General features: G+C 36.2%; 2 protein-coding genes across 14 annotated transcripts in view; both read left to right on the top strand.

The window, feature by feature from the left end:
* Positions 1–17,971, top strand: part of KLHL5 (kelch like family member 5) — a 59,239-nt gene extending 41,268 nt beyond the window's left edge. For 12 of the 13 annotated variants that reach the window (XM_085322811.1, XM_085322818.1, XM_085322817.1 and 9 more), the window contains 7 exons: positions 3,325–3,537; positions 6,477–6,663; positions 7,253–7,477; positions 7,792–7,954; positions 10,289–10,501; positions 12,559–12,730; positions 16,420–17,971. In XM_085322811.1, coding sequence (XP_085178937.1) covers positions 3,325–3,537; positions 6,477–6,663; positions 7,253–7,477; positions 7,792–7,954; positions 10,289–10,501; positions 12,559–12,730; positions 16,420–16,476 — 1,230 coding nt within the window. In that variant the 3' untranslated portion in view covers positions 16,477–17,971. The remainder of the gene's footprint in view (positions 1–3,324; positions 3,538–6,476; positions 6,664–7,252; positions 7,478–7,791; positions 7,955–10,288; positions 10,502–12,558; positions 12,731–16,419) is intronic. The other variant, XM_085322808.1, reaches the window with a different exon arrangement.
* A 923-nt stretch (positions 17,972–18,894) lies between these two features.
* The window catches only part of WDR19 (WD repeat domain 19), a 44,490-nt gene continuing 44,370 nt past the window's right edge, over positions 18,895–19,014 (top strand). Inside the window, exon 1 of the mRNA XM_085322771.1 lies at positions 18,895–18,958. Within this exon, the coding sequence (XP_085178897.1) occupies positions 18,953–18,958 (6 nt within the window). The 5' untranslated portion in view covers positions 18,895–18,952. The remainder of the gene's footprint in view (positions 18,959–19,014) is intronic.

The raw sequence follows: 19,014 nt of genomic DNA, 5'->3' as shown, positions 1-19,014 counted from the left end.
ATACCTAAATTGGCCAGCTGACTGCAGCAGCCAGAAGATGACAAAATTACATTCCCTGTTTGTTCTCCTTCAGATCCCATGAGTGATGCATCTTTTGCTGTTTGACTGCCCAGGTCCAGAATTTACATAGAGCTCTACAGTTAGTTTCCTCTTGGATTTCTGTGTACAGTTCTTCTCAGCCTGTGGGTTTTTTTGATTACACTCAGATTCAAACCCTTTTGATGTTAGGAAGCCTAACTGTCTAACTGGATTACACTTTGGGAAATAAGCACCACCTGAAATAAAGATCATGGCTTATATGTTTTATGTGCACCTAATATTCTTTTGCTCTGTACAAAGACTGATACAGAACTCTGGTTAAGAATACCAGTATTATTCACTCTACAGCTGCTGGTAGAGAGTGGAGGGTGGATCTGAGCTTATGATCTGAGTGAGGGATGCTACTGTGGGTAGTTTTAGCTAGTGCATAAACCTCAGGCCAAAGTTGTTGAGGAGCTAATATTGGGGGAGGGAAACTTTTTTTTTTTTTTTTTTTAAAAAATACTTTGAAGACCAGAAATCAGGAGACTGAAAGTACAAACCGTTTGTTCTCTGAAATATCCTGTTCTTCCACAGAGGGTTCCCATAAGAAGAAGAAAAGCAAAGACTAATGAGGAGGTTAAGAATGCTAGGAGGTACGCTGGCTCCTCCTTTTTGTCTTCAGGATCCCTGTCTGTAGAGGAAGAGGAACTCTCAGATTCTGATTATAAAAAGTCCCAGACGTAGGCCCGTGTGGCTGTATTCCCAGTGGAATGGTTTGATACTGTGCTCAAAAGGAGTCTCTGCTCTAAAAATAGAATGGGAGCAAGAGGAAGTTAAATTTGTGCCCATCAGAAAGCAATTGTGTGGAAATAACAAGAAGGAAAATCAGGCTTTTTACATGCAACAGCTGTTGAAGAGATTAAATCCAATTGGAAAAAACCTTTCTGAAGAAGATTCCTGAATGACTCATGCAAGATCAGTTGCATCATTGCCTTCAGAAACAGAGAAAACTTTCCATCCAGGTGCTTTCCCCTTCCTCTCCCTGTGGTCTGGATAGAAAATATGGAAGGTTTGAGGTAGTAAGTGTTGGCTTTTCTCTTTGTCAGTGCTCACTGCCTGTATGTTCAGCAAAACTGAAAGCACAGCTCCAGCTTGCAAACACTCTAGGACAGAGACCCGACCAAAAAGAACAATGAAAACTCAGTGGGATCTGAATTTTTTAACTGCATGTTTGAGCCCTGGAAATAATTTTGATTGATTTTTTTTTTTTTTTGATTTTACTCCCAAACATTCAGTAACAGAGTATTAAAGAAAAAAAGGGGGGGGGGGAAGCATGTGTGATGCTGCTGAAATTAGCACGGCCCTTTCATTGGTTTAATTCTTGTATGTGCTCATTATCTGAACTTTGACTTTGTAACAGAGAGAGAAATTAAAGAGGAAAAGACAGTTCAATCTCCCTTCTATCCCTTCTAATCTGGTACATCTTTCACTTGAAAACACTACTTTTGTAGCCAATTGGATCCCTTTGTTAGGAGAGCTTTTCAGATGTTAAACATAAAATTTTCCTTTTGGAATTCTCTTCAGGAATATGCAGTTATGTCCATGGATAATACTTTGAATTATTTCCCTATTTTTAACTCCAGCATTATCTCTGGAGTGTAGTCACTTTGATCTTTCTCCTTAGATGTCTTGTAGCCATATTATATATATTACCTCTCACGTAAGATGGACTGTTTTATTCCTTATTAGTTTTTTCCTCTTTGCTCAGCATTCTTTAGTTTTTAGTATTTGTGGAGTATTGAGATACCTAGCTTTAAATGAAACGATTAGACTGAGTAATAAAAAGGAAAAGATACTATGTTTGCTTTGTCATCAGTGTGTCTTGTGTATAAGCAATGTCAAATTGTGCCGTTTGTTTGTGTTGCTGTTTTGTACTCTAAATTTATACCTGTTTTGCAGTGCAGGTCCTGCTTCTGCTCCCAAGTTTTTGATTTTCAGTGTTTTTTTACTTTACCTGGAAATCCTGTTTTTTCTGGTATTATAGCTGCTTCTAATTCAGATTTTTTCACTAACATGCAATTCTGTTTTGATATAATTAAACGCAATACTAAATAAGGCTAATTTTAAGGCTGATTGATTTAGTTGTTAGACATCGTTTGTGAATCTAATGCCCTTCATCCGCCAGGTGTTTTGGAGGTATGTGTGGTTGAAGAGCAAAACCAGCATTCCGTTTGGCTGTCTAGCGAACAGTATGTTTTTACTCTGTTGAATGTAATAGTAGTTTATTACCTTGACGCTAACTTTGAGCCTGGAGTATGAGGTAACTGTTTTCTGAGCTGCCTAAGAATATGTGATTCATAGATTGCTTTTACTTTTCTTTTGCTACCATGTAAAGGTGTACAGGGAAAGAGGCTAGACATGATCTCATCCTTTTCTGTTACATTCCAAACAGGGAAAAAAAATCATTCAGATTCTTACTATAAGCTCATAGTGCTTATCATGTTTCTATATACTTTTCTGCTGCTTTTGCCTCTGTTCATGAGAATCCTTGCAGAATATTCTGCAAGTCCTAGTATTTTGAAGTAATATGATGTAAATGTCAGATATGTTATATATTGTGATTTTTCTGACATTGAAGTAAGGACTTATTGCTGGAAATGACAGTGAAAATTAAACGATGGAATCCTATCAAAATAAATCTCGCTAATAAAGCAAAGAGTGTACAGTATTGTGGATTCTTTGCATCTTTTGGTCCCCTGTCAGTTTATCAGATCAGCTGTATAAAACCTATAAAATAGTAAAACTTAACCTACTGAATGTCAAAATGAAATTGTTAATATTGTTTATTTCCTCTAGAAACTTTAAGTAATAAAAACTATTACAGGTATGCTCAGTAGTTGTGGTGTGCTGTGCTTTTTGCTTGGGAAAGCATCTTGCATTCTACATATTTTACATCAAGTGCAAACAACATGATCTATTTTTTAAACCATGATTTGGAAAGGATTTCTTCTAATTTCAGTGCCTACATGAACAGCCCCCACAACCCATTGCTCATGCAATTCCATGCACTTCCCCTAAATTGTTTTAGCATATCTGTCTGTAGGTGCATGTGGTAAACAGAGTTGGAAATGATCAGGATTAAAACCAAATCCATACAGATTTTCTTTTCTCCTAGGTCTGCTTACTGGCACAACTGAGAGGTGGCATGAAGGAGGGACAAGTGGGGAAGATGTATTAGGGGCTCCATAAAAGACTAACTTCAAATTATGTGATCTGTATTAAAAAATACTTTTCCTTTTCCAGGAAAATTTCATGGAAGTAATTAGAAACCAAGAATTTCTATTACTGCCAGCCACTGAAATTGCAAAGCTTTTAGCAAGTGATGATATGAATATTCCTAATGAAGAAACTATACTGAATGCACTACTTACATGGGTTCGACATGATTTGGAACAGAGAAGGAAAGATCTCAGTAAACTCCTGGCTTACATTAGACTGCCTCTGCTTGCTCCACAGGTAGATCGTTCTATTCTTTTCCAATTTATAGCATGGTTATTGTGGACCTGCCTCTTGTATCTATATACAGACAGTGACAAATTGCAAAAGCTTTTAGATTCTGGAAAATCTGAGATCAGTCAGGACCCAAGAAGGAGTGGAGTTGCTAGGAAAATATCCTTCCATTGCCTAAAAAATGCTTATCAAGGATGTTTGTCATCAGAAGATGTATCCTTTTTAAATTTCTCCTTTATGGAATTTGTACAGTTTATTTTAAATGCTAAATTTCATTCATCTAATTGACAGTTGTCTTTGAGATTTAAGAAATACAGTTTGAAGAAATTATTTTAAGTGATTTTTTTTTCTTGCATAACTCTTGGTAAATCATCTTCTGGTAGCATTTCTACTTGTCAATTAGCAGTTTTTCTCCTTCCTGAGTATTTCCACGTTTTTGAGGAAGACCTGAGCTTGATTTGAGTTTGAATAATAGTTGTGAGTGACAGTTTTCCCAATGTTGTGGGAATGATTACTCTGGATAGTCATGTGTAACACTGTGTTTTGTTATATGATACCATGCGTGGAAGCTAAACTTGATTTCCTTGTGCTTGCTTTTCTTGCTGGACCTTCATTATTAATTTTTAACACTTAAATAAAGTCAAAGGACTTTTGAGTTACAGTTTTCAGTTTGTAAAGTAAGAATTACCACTAGTAAATGAGAAAAAATAATAAACCTGAATAATAAGTAGACTTTCTTAACACTGAAACTGGAGTTTCCTGCATTCACAGTGATAAATGACATATGCAACATTCTGTTCATTGAACATTCGATGTTCCCTTACTGACTAGACGGGTTCACCAGCAAGCATTTTAGTATTAGTATTTATCTATTGATTATTCTATATGTAACAGCATCATTTTCTCCATTATGACCCTGGTTTTGGAGCTCTCTTCTTCTAGGAATACAGTGTAGTCTAATTCAGTTGACCTAGAGGAAATCACTGTTTTGCTTAGCATTTAATTAACTGATAACTAAGTGAAAAAAAAAATTTAGCCACTTCATTATTCCTTTTGTTTTAATTGACTGTAATTGAAACATTTTAGAAACTGAAAGACCAGAATTTATCCGAGAAATATGTAATGAAATTAAATTAACCCATTCAGTAACTGATTAGGAAAATACCAGAATTAAACAGAAAAGCAGTGTCATATTTCATATTTTTATCTTTCCATGTTTTCTCCAAATATATACTTGCATTTCTAGTTTCATAGTTTGCTGTTGTCTTTTTATTATTTCCTTTAACCAATGAAAGTGTTAAAACTGTGATTTTAATAATGCACCAATTAGTAATTGAGTTGAAGTGCCTGAAACAGTCTCAGCATGTTTTCAGAGTTATGTAGAAGTCCATACTGTTTTAAATATTCTTTAGTTTTGGTCCCAGAAGCAGTCAGCATCAGTAAGGATTATAAAATTTGATATAGAAATCATATCTATGTTCCCCCCTCCACCCCGAATAACATAGCAGCTGTGACAAAGTCTGGTTTAGGACAGTAGTAATTCACTGATTCTTAAAGCAATATGCAAGTTTATGGCATTGCATGCTGACAGTTCAACCATTGCTTTTAGTTCACTATTTTATAATCATGAAGTGGCAATATGAAATGATAAAAGCAGTAAATGATGCTTTGTGTCAAAAGAAAAACTAGGAGTAGGTACTGAAAGCAGTGAATGAAAATTAAGTTCCTACTGGTAATGTACATGAGAACATTTTAATTTGATGTTTTAAATAGAATCAAAACATTAACCAATTAGAGAAATATTGAAAAAGCCAGGCTGAGTTTTCTTCAAAGTCTTTATTGAGGGACTTTGAAAGTCTTCTGGAATTCTCTGTGTATCTGTTAATTTGGTTTTCTGTCATAGTTTTGATTGATTTGCATGATACAGAGATGTCAGGCTTAGCAGTGTGTAATTATCTGCATCTCTTCTGGAACCGTGGATGTTTTATTTGCCACGTTCTAAACCTAAGGCAGTTTTAAGCCAGGGCTATACACACCGCAGTGGTGCAGCCATTTCATCATAAGGTTCCTGATGTCTGATCTCGCGGCGTTTTTGTACCTGTTACCAGTAGGCAGCCGATATTCACAATGTGCTTGAATTTTGTGATAGCAAATCTGAGGCATTTGCCTCTTTCTAATTGTTCTCTTAACTGCCAAAGTCCTGTTCTGGGACATTCCAGGCTTTGACTGTTTTTCCTCTGTTACTTAAGCCATACTAAATATCTTGCAACACAAAAAAACCTCAGACGTCTAGTCTTTCTAATAATTACAGTTGGGACACTAATCAGTATTTTTCCTATAATCTGACAAATGTGGGATACAAAAGTCTCTAGAATCTTTTCATTTAAAAAGTGTTAATAGTGGTTTTTTAAATTTAAGATTGTATTTTATTTAAGTCAATTTTATATTTTAACATGTGTTCAAATTTGCTAGCACTCGTGATCTTAAAATATGTCACAAAGTTATGTAATAATTGATATCATACTGTCATGCTGTCATAGTTATTATCATAATATCTAGTGTCTACCAGAGACCTCTGGATTAAAGTGCTTCTGGAATCAGGCAGGTTAAACTGTTTTTTTTGAACATACTTGCAATGGCACTAGAAATTGGATTTTGTTTTCTTCCTTAGTACTCCAAAGTGTAGATTGTCCATTAAAATGATGGTCTTCCCCTGCCTTTATTTTTTGTATGTAATGCTTAAAAGCTTAAAATGTGGCTTTTTCATTTTGTTTTTTACTAGTTGGTCTTCACACTTAATTCATATGACTTTTTTGGAAATATTTATATATTTTTAAATTAGATACACACATTTCTGTATAAAACATTTTCTTGTGATTTTGTTTTTGCTCTTCTTGTAATTCATAGTAATTCAGCTTCTTTAATTTTCTTTTCTTTTTCCACAGTTTCTGGCAGATATGGAAAATAATGCACTCTTTAGGGATGACATTGAATGCCAAAAACTCATTATGGAAGCAATGAAGTACCATCTGTTGCCAGAGAGACGACCTATGTTACAAAGTCCTCGCACCAAACCTAGAAAATCTACAGTGGGAGTGTTGTTTGCAGTTGGAGGAATGGATGCAACAAAAGGTATTGGTTTTACATAATGATTAGTTGATAAGTGTTTGGTTTTAAGAAATGGTTGATAAATGTTAATCTAGTATGTCAATTATAAAATTCAAAGATTCTTCAGTATCAAGCATGAAACTTAAACAGTCAGTGTGCATTTTTGATTAGGTTAAAAATAGATAGCATTGATAATATTGTAAAGCAGTATGGAAGCTTGTGGTGTTATTGATTTTTGAAATCAAGAGAGTATCTGATTTCTGAGTAATGAAATGTTTAATTGAATGAAAACTAATCTTTATTTAAGTGAATGGGAAGTAATATGGAAAAGGAAGAAAATGGCAAAACACAAAGATGGTGTGTGCATGTATAACAAAAAAAATGCTTTTTGACTTATTGTTAAAGGCTTCTGTCAGAGCTACTCTTTTTTTTTTTTTTTATAGAAGCTTCATACTGCAAATATTATGGTAGTTAGAAGGAGTCTAGTATTCATATACGTAGAATTAAGAACGTGCTGAAGGGTCTTGTGGGATCAGCATATTGCTAAAATAAAAACTATCCCAATAATTCAGAGCAAACTTTTTTTTGATAACTTAAATATGTTATCAATCAGGAGCTACAAGCATTGAAAAGTATGAACTTCGTACTAACATGTGGACCCCTGTTGCAAACATGAATGGACGAAGATTACAGTTTGGAGTTGCAGTGTTAGATGATAAATTGTATGTTGTTGGCGGCAGAGATGGACTGAAAACACTGAATACTGTGGAGTGCTACAACCCTAGAACAAAAACGTGGAGTGTAATGCCACCTATGTCCACACATCGTCATGGTCTTGGTATGTAGATTTCTTTAAAGGCTGAATGCTTATTTTTAAAAGGTTAGATTTTCAGATTGGTTTAAAAATATTTAAAAAATAAATTTTAAGGGAAAGATTAAATTTAATCTTAATGCTGACCTGTTGTTGAACTTTTCCCCTTCAGACTATATCCAGCATTGGCTGCTAAATGGAAATTTGGGTTTTATTTGGTTTTAATTTTTTTTTCTTAAGTGTGTGCTGGGCTGTGGCTAGTAGAATGTGATTTTTTTTCCCTTATCCAGATGTGTGTGGGGCTTTTTCCTTTTTTTTTCTTTCTTTTTTTTTTTTTTAAGGAGTAGCTGTATTGGAAGGTCCCATGTATGCTGTAGGAGGACATGATGGCTGGAGCTACCTGAATACGGTAGAAAGATGGGATCCACAGGCTCGTCAGTGGAACTTTGTAGCTAGCATGTCAACTCCAAGGAGCACTGTTGGGGTAGCAATATTAAATGGAAAGTATGTGAAGGCAACTTCCATTTTCTTTTTCATTATTTTAATGGAATTACAGAAACATCCTAAATGACTGTATTTCTCTTGACAGATGTATGTTGATAGCATAGTCTGTTTTACAGAAGAGATACCATATTGGGCCAAGAAAGCCTCCCCACAGCATTATAGAGCCCCTTAGTATCACTTACAAGATCTTTTCAAGGAGTTATTGGAGACATTAAACAGTATCAGCCCCAGTGTTAGCCTAGGAGGAACACTGCTAGTAACCATCTGCCAGCTGGACTTTGTACTGCTGAACACAGTCTTTTRAGACTAGCAGTCCATCTAGTTTTCCACTAGCCCTGTAGTTCACTTATCTAAACTATTAATATTATTGTAGCTGTGACCGAATATTAACACTATCTGACTCCAAGAATCTAACTAGCGTTTTGGCAGCCTAACTTAAACTAAATGCTGACTATCATGCTCTTGACCACAAGTTTCCACTTCCTGCTTATGTATACTTTGCGGCAGTTGCCAAATCTCCCTTAAGCTGTTTGGGTATTGCAAGATAGCAAAAAGCCTGAGGTTTTTTGTTTGTTTGTTTTATTTTGTTCTTAAATGCTTCTACAAAGGGTTCTGTGAGATCTGGAGCAAGTGCAGAAATGAGCGGGAATGCTGATTTTCATGGGTGAAGATCACCCAGATGCCTAAGTTAGATCCTGTGTGTATATATAATATTCAGTGGGAAGTCCCAGATGTGATATAAATCACCAGAAGTATAGTCTCACATTTCTCTATTATTATAGAAGATAGCCTGGACTCTTAACACAGGCAGCAACACTAGATACATATAGGTAAGAAGCTTGAACACTCTGACAATGCATGCAAAGTTACTGCATTGCAACTGTGGGACTAGTAACTTCTGCACTTTTTAGTAACTTGTCTGTAGCTTGGTATCTTTCAGATAATTTGGTCAAAATCTCCATATACAGAAATGAATATATCCTTCTCCAAATCCTGAATGCTAAATCACTGCATAAGTGATCAAAAATCTGTCATATTTTAGGGGGCTGAGGGGTTCATTTAAACACTGTGTTGTATAAAGAACTGATTTTTAGTCATAAACTTCCTAGAACTGCCACACACATTTTCAAGATACTTCAGTACATTCCTTACCTTAAACAAGTTGTGTTCTTAAACATGGATACTTCCATAAAAGTATTTTTTTTTTTAAGACGATATTAAAATTATTAGTGAGAGCTACTAGGTCACCCATATTTACAACAGATTTGCATTCAAGTTTGCTCACTACATTTATAAAACAAATAAACAAAAAAACCCAGCATTTCCCAAACTGAGGACATCTTGAGTAGTGCTTTGTAATGACTGTTGCCAGATGTTCACCTGTCCATCATACACAGTATCTAATGCATATTTGATTATTTACCTATACTGTAATCTGCCTCAGATTCTGAAGGGAATTCATTAATGATATTTCAGGTCATCTCTCAAACTAGACTTGACTTCTGATGCATTGTTCTCTTTTTAAAGCGCTTTCTGCATTACATTTCAAAAGTAATGTGCATTTAAAAAGTTAAGTGCTGGGCATGCTGTATTTCTGCTTGTAAGTGTACAGTGCTCATAAATATAAAATCAAATGCCCAGAATTGATCAGGTTCACTTATTTGAATACTTTTAAAGATTCCCAAGTGGTGCAATAATAACTTCAGTCTTCCTTCGGCCTTATTTTACAAACAAATGAAATTCTTGTATTACAAAACATTAGAAACCTTTGGATGCTAGAACTAAGTAAACTAGGCCATCTAGTGGGTGTGAGGGAATTATCTACCATTTATAAACTGAAACGCAGGTCCGTAAAAATATTTACATGCCTAAATTGACATAGGACAGAATTTTTACATATACAAATCCATTATTGAATTTGGCCCTGTGAGCCCACTAGAAATGGGCCTTTGATTGTCAAGTCACTTAGGTAATCTTGAAAATCTTAGCTATGTGGACAAGTTGAAACATAAATGCTGTTATAATCAATTAAAAATCAATAAATTATTCTTATTCTGTATTAATTGTGACAATAGGAAAAACCTGGAGCAAAAATCTTGTGAGTTTTAAGAATAGAAAATTCTACTGAAATTCTGCTTCCAAACTTCTTAACAAGCTTGAAAGTTCTTCATACATGATTTGAAGCTTATGTCCTGTTTAAAAAAAAAAAAAAAAAAAAAAAAAAAAAAAGTTGCTGGGTGTTTTTTCGTGCTAGTGTTTCAGTGGACCGGCAATATTTGTAATGTTAATACTTTTTCTCATGTTTTTTTTTGTTTTTTTTTTTTAACTTTATAGACTTTATGCGGTTGGTGGTCGAGACGGAAGTTCTTGTCTTAAGTCAGTAGAATGTTTTGATCCTCATACAAACAAATGGACTCCCTGTGCTCAAATGTCAAAAAGAAGAGGCGGAGTAGGTGTAACTACCTGGAATGGGTTCTTGTATGCAATCGGTGGACATGATGCCCCAGCATCAAACTTAACATCTAGGCTCTCAGATTGTGTAGAAAGGTAATATCTTGATAAAGAGGGATCCTGGTAGTAATTCTAATAATGCTAGCATGTAGAGTGATTTACAGAAAGAGCTGCTAAGTATAAAATCTATTAAAATAGCTGTATTATTTTTAGTGTGAGTAGAGTAAACCTATATATAAAAACATACTGTATGGTCATAATACAATTCATAATGTTGCCAAAATGAATCAATTAAAAAGAAAATTATTTCTTATGCACTTCATCTAGAATTTTTTTCTCAAAATCTTATTGAATAAATGCTAATTAATTATTGAGAAGACTGTGGAACTGAAGGTCTTTACAGATGGAACAGAAGTTCTTTCACAAGTTTCATTATCAGTTCATATTACAACTTTTAAATGAGCTAATGATTGAACTTTGTGGACCTTTAAATATCATGTCCTTTCCTGTATATCCTGATGACTCTGGGAAACTCATATGCAATTTAATTATTCTGAAATTATTTATATAAAGTTGTTACAGAATCACTGCATTACAAATGACAGAATCACATGTAGACCATAAAACAAGTACAAATGTCAGTAAATACTGCATTATTGAAGTATAGTTTTCAAACTTTCAGTGTCCTAAGAGACCCCCAAATAGATCATATGGCCCACAGCACTTAAAATATGGAAAGTGCATTAACAAGACCGTAGAAGAGCTTCCAGTTAGGAAACTATATCTCAGCTGATATTAAATTTTCAGAAGAATACAGAAAATCAGTATTGCAAGAGAAAGCACCAGAAAAGTCTGTGTATTTTTCTGCCTCAGTATTCTCTGAAACACAGTTATGTATTACATGAGTTCAATAAATTGGAATAATCTTGTAGTGCATTATGTCTTCCTTCTGTACAGTGAAATCAAGATGTAGAATCTTTAGGGAAAACAGTTCCTCAAAAAAAAAAAGCAACTTCATAAAGCCATGTGAAGCTTCCAATTACTTGTTTACCACTGTATTTTGCAATGAAACAGTTGCTGTTTCTAGAGCAATACCACTGTATTGGCTTATGAAAGAATTATAAAGTAACTCAAATTGAAAAATAATTTCAGTATGTAGCCCATGAATTGCCTCTTTTCACTACATTGTACTTCTATTTGCATCATGTGCTTCAGGCAATATTCTTGTTAGAATTATGTTTGCATAGAACATGCATTTCTGTAGTACTTTGAGTGGAGAACTAAAGATAAAATTGTTATAGCTCATTGCATCCATGCATTTCATGCAAAGACATTAAGACTTGTATTCTCCAAATTCATTTTTAGAAGTATGTTTTTTGGAAGATCTTTTAGTCAAAGAAATATGTTCTTTGTATAGTTCTTCAAAACCCTGTGATTCCATCAGTTCTGCTGTAATCTGTTAACACTATTTCTTTCCATCAGTTAAAATAAGTTCCTTAACACAAGAATAACATGGACTCTCCCATTTAATTCTTGGTTTGACTTACAAAAATTGTTGATAAATTCTAGAATCACATTTAATTTTTTTCATTAAACCATCTGTCTTCTGTTGTCCTGATAATTCTGGTAATAGGAAATTATGATTCAAGAAGTGCTTTAAATTGTCTTAAGAGTTTTGCCTTTCCCCCAGAACCTTCTTAAACTGGGGGGGGGGCCTTTTTGGAAGATGGTAATCTTCCTTGATAAGTGAATCTCTTAATACCACACTCTGACAGCCTATACTTCAATATTTACTAGTTATCTCTCAAAAAAAGAAAGCACTTGCCCCAGCTATAGTCTAGCAGCAGAACTGTTTCTGGATTGGTGTGTTTAACCATGCTGTAAGAAATGTAATAAGAGCATGTGCATGCACATGAATATATTACTATATGGAAAGTAGCACAAAGTAGATATGTAGCTAATACTGTCTGTGTTACCAGATGACTAAATAAACACTTTGAAGGAGAATATTTGGGAAAAAATCCTTTTCAATGAACATCCAAAGCCTGTGCCCTCCTAATAGTACCTGTTGTCTACTACCTTAAGAAAGTCAGTTCTAGTACTTTTTCCATTGAATTTTGGCATCAATGAGTATAACAAAAATTATCTTTTAGGTATGATCCAAAAACAGATATGTGGACTGCTGTGGCCTCTATGAGCATTAGCAGAGATGCAGTGGGAGTATGTCTTCTTGGTGACAAGTTGTATGCTGTTGGAGGATATGATGGGCAAACATACCTTAATACAGTGGAGTCCTATGATCCCCAGACCAATGAATGGACGCAGGTACAGTTTCTGGTCAAACCGTACACTGTTATTTATTTTGCTGTTATGCCAAGTGTGCCTCTCTGTACAGAGAGAAAACAAATATTTCTCCTCTAAGAAGCATTTTTCCTATTAGTCTGTAATCTTTTCCTTTTTTCTTCACATACTGCTCCAGATTTAATTTAATCTACCATCTCAAGATGATTCACCTTCAGTAGAGAGTTTTTAAATCCTGATAAACTGTCATTGGTTCTTTGACAATAATATATTACTTTGACGATTTTGTGTATATACTGTTAAAAGAACGCACAGACATGTTTCCCAAATTGTCATAGAGGGTTCTGTTTACATGACTTTCTATTCTGAAGGTAAATGATAAATGGAGATTAGTTTTAGCTCCAGTATGTGTCTTAGCAAGTTCATCAATTTCTTCAGGATTTTGGTCACTTAATAGTGTTCTTAACAGTTCTTAATAGAAATAAAACAATTCCTTCCTGACATTCTGTGAATAGTGTGTCCAACTTTCAGGAAGTCTTTTCACCTAGCTAATAATCTTCAATTTATGATCAGAAATCATTACTATCAATTAATAACTTCACTACTTCTACTTTCGTATAGCTCCAGGAGTGTGCCTGTCTGTGGGAGCAGCTCACTTAAACACAGCCTGGGCAGGCTGTCCTTTGGTATCTTTTGGCTCTTGAGATACCTAAACGTATCTGAGACATACACAGAATAGTGGCAGATAAAGCACAGGACCCATGGGAGACCTAGGCCCTTTTGCAGTGGCAGCTGCAGGCCAGGATGAACGTCCCGGGTCATCCAGAACTAGATGACCTAGCATTAGACACCATATTTAAAGCAACTGAATTCTGACCATGCAAATCTGCTATCCCAATAATAGCCTGAAATGGCTTATTCAAATAGAGTAAGTTTGTTTCCTGAACTGCACTCTATCAAAATCTTTGTAACACAGAAAACTGAGCTGTTCATTTCCCCCCAGTTCATACTGCTATGAGATCTTAAAAGCATGGTAAGGCATCCAGAAAGGTTCATCAGAGCTTGGGGCCTTCAGTGGCAGCACTGATAGTGATAGCCCTTGACATTACTTGTCCTGCTAAAGGAAGAAAAAGTGTAGCAGCACTCCTCACCATTACTTCTAAAGGAACCTCACATGCTGGTGACCACCTGTAACCCTGGATCCTTAGCCCTGACCCTTTGTATTTCACTGAATTCCTAACCCCGTACATGGGTCAGTTTTGGACCCTTACTAGAAGCCTCTGTGTGCCTTCCTTTCTCTTGTTAACTGAGTCATCTGCTACCACTTCATCCACAAAGAATTCAGGAGAGGGAAGTGGAATTTCAGGGCAGAAGTTTAGAAACTACCTTCTCAAGTCCAAGAGAATCTCAGCGGAAAAGGGTCTCATCAGAAGTAACTTCCTGTTACAATGAAAGAACAGAGGCTGGGGAAAGGGATTCTAAGAACTCTAAACAGTAATTTATCAAATATTCACATGAAAATGGTGATATTAGTGTTGTTAATTTAGGTACTCTAGCAGAAAATTTATTAGAGCTTCAAGGCCTGCTACATACGTACTTCAGCAGCCTTGACAGATCTTCCTTTTAGAATTGTCTTGGCTTCACAGTAGGTCAAGATCATTGTGAGATTTCAGAGTTCTCTTCAGTTTTTCTATCACAACAATGGTCTTCACAAAGATTCTGGCTCTAGTTTCATGCTTCTAAGAAGCCAAGTTATAATGGTTTTTCTGTAGTTGGATAATTGACTCATAAAAAGCAATCTGTTTTAATGGGAGATAGATTTCTGTCAGCCTCTAATCATTTTAAGTTTGTTTGTTTTCAAAGTAAATATTTGAAAATAGTACACTGTTTCCACTTGCTGTTTGGAACTAAAAGACTTGGAACAGGGCTTAATAGTGACTGGAGCCTTTCTTCGATAGGGCTGGTATTTTCCCCAATAAATCTCGCAACAAGCTTGAGTCCTGCTATCACAGTAAGGCTGTTTTTAGCTTTCTTGTGTCATAAGGCAGCTTGAAATCTCTGAGAATGAATAAAGACTTAGAATGTGAAATTTGGCAAACACAAGACTGCGTTGTCAGTATTCCTACCGATTATTCAGTGAATGTGGCACTATCTGTCACAAATTATGGTTCCATCTGTTCGTGGCAGATTCTAAACAATATCTGTATTTTTCCAGTTCATCCAGGAAATCTCATTTCCCTGCTGGGAAAACTCATTTCACTGGTCTGAGACTTCAGGTGTTAAGAACTGCAGGTGCAATTTGCACAAAATACACAAAGATTCAGAGAGTTTAGATATGCATGTACACTTCTACCATATGTTGCAGGTCAGTACCTGTAGATCAGTGATACCACTGTAATGTTCTGTACCAAAACACAGCATTTTGTGAGGTATCTTCAACTATTTAAAGTACCTAGGCTGGATTGAACACTTAGGCTATTAGATTCATTTGTCAGTAGTTTACCTTCTGGTGGTATTAAGAGTTCTACAAGACAGACCTTGTCATCTTAAAAGTTCAGGATACTAAATCATAAATGTGGGGATTGCAGCCAAGGTTTTGGCAACAGTTTCAGATGACTAAGACCATCCAAAGTCTGACTTCCTTTACATAGCACACAACTAGTAATATCCACAGTTCTGCTCCAGAACTGCTTTGTTCCCAGGGTTGAGGGTGTCAAAATTTCACTTAAGTCAGGAAATGTGCAAGTGTCCCTCCATCTCTACTCCCTAAGCCACATGCCTCCAGTACTAATCTCTTGCATTCTCTAGATGCAGGCATGCCATGCCTTTTAACATTGGCAGCGTAAGGCTCTTTAAAAAAATCTCTGGGACTTTTTTGTGTCAACTGCTGAATGGGCCAACGCTTACCTATTTAACCATTCAGAATTTCTTAATAGATAATTGACTGTGTGGAAAAAGTGCTGTGACACAGCCGAGAAGGGAATCTCTTGTATAAATCGGAGCTCATTCCACTAGAGCTCAAGCAACAGCAGCAAGCTCCCTGTGGCTTTGGGATCCACACAGCCAACACTCTGTTGAAGCATATACTGTTGCTGAAGCTTCAGGCTGCTGGCTTTGAAAGGACTGGTTTTCAGTCTTATTTTGTTAGGGCCTCAGAAGTTATTTTCCTGCAACACTATGTGTGGCTGTACCTATGGAAGGAGAAAGGTAAGTTATTTACATGTAAGCTCCTCTTCAAGATGTGTTGTCCCTATGTAAGTTCACCATCTGCCTAAAAATCTTTGTCTAAAAATCCGTCATGCTTGGGATTTTCTGGTTGAGAGAAAAAGAAACAATTTTGCCTGTCAGATGTCGGACTGTCTAGGTCAGTTATTCAGTTTGATTAGTAATTCACCAGAAAGGATTTTTTTCCTGCAGTACCAAGTAGTTGAAATCAATAATAAGAATTGTTCCATGTTCTTGGGTTTTGCTGTTGATTTCAAGTAATTTAAGCCTATCATAAAATATCTTTACTTTTTCTGAGGGATTTTATACCAAAATTTGTCTCAATTTAACCTCTTAAGTCAAGTTTCAGAATACATGGATAATATTGCAGCTTTACTTTGCTGCACCTGTACAACTGTTATTATAGTTGTTAACCATGGTAAATTATAGAAAAAAATACTTCAAGCAGACTACATTTACATTCTTTTTTTTTTTTTTTTTGGTTGCAGGTTGCACCATTGTGTTTAGGAAGAGCTGGAGCATGTGTTGTGACTGTAAAACTTTAAATTATTTTCTGTATGAAGGTGGCATTCTCCTCTGTAGACTCAGCTGATTTCTTTTTTTTACCTCAAGCAAATTAACGTTGCACCAATAAACGTAAGATGCAGGAATCCACCACAGAGCAAAATGTTTGGTCTTAGCTAGCATATACATGCTCTTCTTATGGACCAGTACTGAGCACCTTTTAAAAAAAAAAATCATCTTTGTTACACATATGTTACAAGAATTCTAATGTAAGCAAATCAGCTGTGACAAGCTAATTGCCAGCAGAGGACTTCTGTTTAGGAAATGCGTGAATTCTGTTCTAAAATAATTGAATGTTACAGACTTAGGGCCTTGACCCCTCAGACATGCACAGGAGTGATGCTGTTAATGGATATAGTTCCACTACACACAAACAAGTTACAGGATTGGAACCCATATATTTATTTTGCCTCTAATAAACAAGTTTTGCTATAGGTATCTGAGCTATTACAATGCAAGCTGACAAACCAATGCAAACCATTGTAAATGGCAGGTGTAATGCTTGCCTTGGAAATGAAGGTGTGTATTTGGTGAATCTTTTGCACTTTTTCCAGCATTCCTAGTTTAGTAAACTTTTTATTTAACCAAAGCCTTATTTTAAATATTGTCTTATTACAATAACAGTAATCTGCTGTTCAATAACTTCTGCAGAAACTTTCTGGCATCCAGTGAACTTTTTGGATTTTTGAAGATTTTACATAAGATGCAGAATATCATACCTTTTTTTCTACTTAATCTGATCCTTGTATTTACTTTTTTATTTTTAAGAAAGTATAAGTTGAAAGAATTCTGAAGTGTAACTAAAAGCTAACCTATGGGTTAACTTTTTTAATAGGAGCACTTTGGAATTCTGTAAGCATTCCATTACACTTACACTTAAGAGTCTACTTTGATACTCTTTAATTATATTTTACATGAGGCTTTGCACTAATTTTAAAAGTATAATTTTATATGATAAAATGTAATAATTGTTGTTTCAAAGTGTAAGGGGCCCAGTCCTACAAGGTGTTTAACTACCACCATCTAAGCATGTTCAGCATCTTGTAGAAAAAGTAAGTGTGCCTCACAGGATTAAATCAGATTAGTTACATTATTTAACAGTTATTTAATTTTTTTCAGATACTTTATAATTTGACTTTTTTGATTGCTATGTTCTGTTACACAGAATTGCTTGAACGTTCGAAATGTTCTATGAAAGTCTTTTTGTATTTGCTTTTCTGTGCCTTGTTTCTGATGTTTTCAAAACAGTACAGTATGTTTCTTTGTAATAGACTTTGAAGATGTGAGCTCACTGAATGTTTTTGAAAAGTAGGTTTGAAGTGTCTGATACCCAAAGTCTTTGTACATTTGTAACTTTAAAATCTGTGTTTATGCTCTCAGCGAACTATTTATTGTTCTAAAAGAAATTACTGTGCAGTAAAACTTTGTGATGAAATCTGCACTGTTTGAAATTGAATACAATTAAACTTAAATACATTTTCAGTGATCTAGTTCCTTTTTTTCTATAGGTTATAAAATTAATGCTGTGTTACATGCATTAGCAATTTAAAGGATTTAATTAAGAAATACTATTTTTACAGTTTAATCTTGTTGGACTTGTTCTTACAAAAAAATCTTTACTTACAATACATACTAGATAATGCTGTAGTCCTCACCATAATTTATATGATTTTACTATGCCCTAGGAGACTCCTAGTCCTCTTTAAAACTGTTACTGTATTTCATTTTTAAATATTTAAGTACTGTATTAGCATAATCTAATTTTAGAATAACTTGCATTTCCAGCAAAATGCCAAACCTCTGAGAACACAATTTCCTCTTTTCTGTGCTTTGTGGCATTATGGAGTGCCGGAACTGTGTGGGTTTTTTGTTTTCTTTTTTTTTTAAAAAAAAAGGCTCTTTCGAATGTACTGCGAACCTCTTTAAAAAAAGCGACCAGATGAAGTTTTCATATAGCGTGTACAGCAAACCACGGTAGCTACTCTTGCAAGGTTTCAGTTGTGTCCGTTGAACAGCTCCTTCACTTTGTATTTTAACAGAATTCAGCTGGTTTAAGCACTCCTGCCGCACCTCACTTTCCAGTAACGAATCACGTCACGCGCTTGTCTCCGCGCGCAGGCGCCCCGCGCGCCTCCTCCCGTCGCCGCGCGCAGGCGTGACGTAGCGAGCGGCGAGGCAGCGGCCACCCTCGGGGGAGGCCGGGAGCCGCCCTCGCGCGCGGAGCGAGGCGCCTCACCGCCCGGGGCGGGACGCTAGGGCAGCCCTCGAATGGGATCCGGGGCGGGGCCTTGTCCGCCCGCTGTGATTGGTTCTGGCCTCCCTCCGCCCCGCCCCTCCGTCTCCGAGGTGACGGCGACGCCGCGCGCGGCCGGGGTGCGGCGCGCAGCTTGCGGGCGGGGGCCCGAAGGGGCGCGGCGCATGCGCACGCGCGGCGCTGCCTAGCGAGCGGTGGGCGCGATGAAGGTGAGTTTCCTCGGCCACCTGGTGCGGAGGGGCGCGGGCGGCGGGCGGCCTCAGGG

The sequence above is a fragment of the Rhea americana genome, unplaced genomic scaffold (assembly GCF_003343005.1).
Source record: "Rhea americana isolate MKP2758 unplaced genomic scaffold, rheAme1 scaffold_8, whole genome shotgun sequence".
NCBI classification, from domain to species: Eukaryota; Metazoa; Chordata; class Aves; order Rheiformes; family Rheidae; genus Rhea; species Rhea americana.
The sequence above is the reverse complement of the archived record's forward strand: the minus strand, read 5'-3'. Positions and strand labels throughout refer to the sequence as shown.